The 3,731-nt window shown below is 55.3% G+C and overlaps 1 protein-coding gene across 1 annotated transcript; it reads left to right on the top strand.

Annotated features, from left to right (window-relative positions):
• The first annotated feature begins 257 nt into the window (after positions 1-257).
• LOC123365162 (interferon-induced protein with tetratricopeptide repeats 5-like) lies at positions 258-3,518 on the top strand. The gene is made up of 2 exons (XM_045007833.1): positions 258-505; positions 1,449-3,518. Exons 1-2 carry the CDS (start codon positions 501-503, stop codon positions 2,809-2,811), a joined length of 1,368 nt encoding a protein of 455 aa, XP_044863768.1. The 5' UTR covers positions 258-500; the 3' UTR covers positions 2,812-3,518.
• The last annotated feature ends 213 nt before the right edge of the window (positions 3,519-3,731 follow it).

The raw sequence follows: 3,731 nt of genomic DNA, 5'->3' as shown, positions 1-3,731 counted from the left end.
CCGGGACACGGCCGACCTGTGCACTGCCCGGGGCTGTGGCGCTGTGGGGTGCGTAGCAGGGAGCGCACTGGGGTGTGGTAATGGTGAGTGACCCCGTCTGTGTGCTGGGAAACCCAGGGCAGGATTGTACATGTGCAAACGTGTGTGTGCATAGACACACACACACACACACACACACGGGGCTGCAGATAGCAGTTCAGGCAGAGTGCAGGCTGCAGATGACAAGTGGAAGTGAAAGTTAAGTTTCAGTTTCCTTTTCCCCGGCTCTCCCCCCCTTTCTATGGCAATGCAGTTCCCCAGCCGGCCCGGGGGGCTCCCCGGCTCGCAGCCCAGGCGGGCTATAAAGGGGCAGGCGGGTCCCAGCAGACACAGTCCGTTCTGGCCCCCGACACAACTCGGGTCTCTCCCAGAACCGGGCACTTCTCCGGGTTGGGCAGGAAACCAGTGCAGTGAAAGGAGCCGCCACCCCCCTGGCTGGGCCGGGGACACAGCGGAGCGCAATGAGGTAGGAGCTTTGGGGTCGCGGGGCGGGGCATTTCCAGCAAGGGCTCGGTCCAGACACCTTCCCACCCCCTCTGCGCGTTTCTGGGGCTGTGAATCTCCGGCGTTCAGACCTCCGGGGCGGGGTGAATCTGGGGTCATTTTGCATCCCATTGACGCTCCAGGCTGGTGACTCACAGGGCTAGAGCAGGTCACTGTTTGCACCTCACCCTGCGGGCTCACCGGGCCGCCACTTTCCGGAGAACTCCCCGCTCGGGCCAGCTGTCACTCCGGCTTCACTCCGCAACAACCCAGGAGCCGCGAGAGAGCCCCACCCCCGCCCCCTCTCCCTGTGGCTGTGACCGGACTAGTCAGTGGCCTTAACTCCGGCTCCCCTCCGCACAAACCCGCGGGGGGGGGGGGTGATTAACTCCGGTCCCCGGGGAGCTGGAGCCAAGGGGCAGCCGGGGGGCGGGACGGGACCAGCCCGGGAGATGCAGAGAGAAAAGGCAGCAGCAGGAGCCCGGAGCTACAGCGCGGGGGAGGCTGCAGGGAGGGGAATCAGCTGTTTGCAGAAGGGGGGGGGGGCTCTTGTGAACGCTCAGCCTGGACTGAGCCCACGTTACCCCTCCCCCTCCCCACCCCGCGCAGGGCCCCAGACCAGAGAGCGGGGACAGCTTGGAGGGAGGGCGGGGGGGGGGGCGGTGTGTCTAGCAAGGCGAGTGGGGGGGGTTGTTCTATTGTTCAGTGCGGTGCTTGTTCCCAGAAAGAGGACACTGCCGGGTGGGGAGGGGGAGGGAACCGGGGGGGGGTACAGTGGCGGGGGGCTGGAGGGGGAACCTGCAGGGGGGGTACTCACTGGAGGTGGGGGGCAGTGTCGCTCCCTGTCAGGGTGGTGAGGATGATTGTAGGGTGCAGTGGAAATTCATTCAGCCCAGATGGAGTCTCATTTCCCCCTCTCTTTGCAGCCCCCTGCGTCTGAAGGAGAAGCTGCAGGCCCTCCAGTGCCACTTCACCTGGAACTTTGAAATCAGAGACAAGGTAGATGCAGCTCACCTCCTCCAAACTCTGGCTCTCAGGATTGCCCACACTCAGTACCAGAACCAAGCCACACTCCTTGCCATGCAGGCTTATCTCTGCCACCTGCAAGGGCAATATGAAGACGCTCTGCAAAGCCTTAGAGAAGCTGAGGAGATTCTGCAAAGAGATCACCCAGATAACTTCCCCCGGCAGGTCCTGGTCATTTACGGAAACTACGCCTGGATCTATTATCACTTGGCCCACTATGATTTGGTTGAGCTTTACCTGGAGAAGGTTAGAAAGATCTGCAGCTCCCTGAAGAGCCGCTCTCCATATGCAGCTCAGATCCCTGAGATACATGCACAGAAAGGCTGGTCTCTCCTGGCAGCAGGCTTCCGCAATGGCGGAGAAGCCACAAAGTATTTCCAAATGGCATTAAGAGAAGATGAAGCAAATGGGGAATTTCTTGCTGGGTTGGCAATCGCGGTCTTTGCATCATGGAGTCACTCACGCAAGTCTGTATTTTGGGAAGCAGCCAAAAAGAAGTTGGGTGCCATTGTCCATGAACAGCAGCAAAACTATGAAGCTAAGGTGTATTTAGCCAAGATCCTTAAGAAGACTGATAGACAGCAAGCCGAAGCCCTCATTGAAGATGTTGTCCAGAATAGCCTGGACCCTGAGGTCCTGAGAAATGCAGCCAAGTTCTTTCAGCCAGAATTCCCACAACAAGCAATTGCTATCCTACAGCGAGCAATATCGCTGAATCCCACTTATCATCTCCTTCACTATGACCTTGGCGTCTGCTACAAGAAACAACTGGAGGAGGCCAAATCAGGCAGAAGAGAAGACATATTGGCAGCAGCTATTGAGGCCTTCAAAAAGGCTGTGCAGAAAGATCCAGTGTCTGTATTTTCAAAGCTGGCTTTAGCTGAAATGTATGGAGAAAATACACCTCAGTACCAAGAAGAGATTTATCTCAATCTCATGAGTGAAATGCCCAGCCTCAGCAAGAAGTGTCAGCAGGCAGTCTCCCTTCACTGGGGAGATTTCCTCTTCTACAAGCAGAAGTCACTGTGGGAGGCAGCTCAGATGTACAGAGCAGGTTTCGCCATTCCAGACAACTACCTGGAGAGGCAACAACTGAAAAAAAGGTTGGAAGAGGTGGCAGGAGAATTCCAGCAGAGCTCTCAGACCACTGAGGCTGAGGACATACATGACTTCATTCAACAGAATGAAACATCACAGTACATGAGGAGATCCACTGGTGGCAGCAACAGAGCAGGAGACTGGAGACGTAGAGAAAATGTGTGATCCTTTCCCTTCCCTGGACACACTTTGTGAAGCGAGTCACTTTCCTCACCTGTGTAACAATGACATTCATGTTGCAAGTGATTCTGGGTCCCCTGAATAGTTCAGACCACGGCACCTGCTGCTGCTTCTTAGAATTATTATTAGCTACCTGTATTGTGATAGCGCCTAGATACCCAGACATGGACCAGGACCCCTTTGTGTCTGGCCTCAACGAGTCTACAGTCTGAGACATGAGACAACAGGAGGGAACCAGCAGACAGACAGGGGAGCACAGGTAGACAATACTGGTCAGCAAAATGGACAGTGGTCCCAGTCCACCAGCTACCCAGCCACTGTCAAGTGTTTCTAAGCATCACTGCAGAGGAGAGTTTAGCTTCTGATACTGAGCAGCTGTTTCTACTCAGAGGGGACGGTGCGACCATCCTTGTCTCTAAGCAAATCTACCTCCCAGCTCTGCTGCCTTCTAACATCCACGCAGCAAATAGGTGTGGAGTTTCTTCCAGCAGCGTTGCGCTTTTGTATTTGTACAGCCGAGTGCCTGTAGTGTGTCTATATCATGATTCCCATCTTTGCTTTCAGCACCTCTCACTGACAATGACTCACATTTACATGGCACCTTCACCCCCAGCTTGTCAGGGATCTGCTATGTTTTTTATTTCATTTACAATAGAAGTAACTGAGAAAACAGAAATAAATCAATGACACCATCTTGGAACGTTCCTTTCCCTGCCCTTCGATTGCATCGGGGTGAGCAGCACCACAGGACCCCACGGGCATGTCGAGCTCACAGTAAAGCACCAGCACCATAGAGCAGGAGCCAAGGCTGGCGTTTCAGAAGCTCACTTGGTGGAAATGAGTGTCCAGATTTACCAGATAGCTCAGCACCCAGCAGCTCCCGTTGTTCTCATCTGGGGTCCAAG

Source organism: Mauremys mutica, chromosome 1 (assembly GCF_020497125.1).
Source record: "Mauremys mutica isolate MM-2020 ecotype Southern chromosome 1, ASM2049712v1, whole genome shotgun sequence".
NCBI lineage: Eukaryota > Metazoa > Chordata > Testudines > Geoemydidae > Mauremys > Mauremys mutica.
The sequence above is the reverse complement of the archived record's forward strand: the minus strand, read 5'-3'. Positions and strand labels throughout refer to the sequence as shown.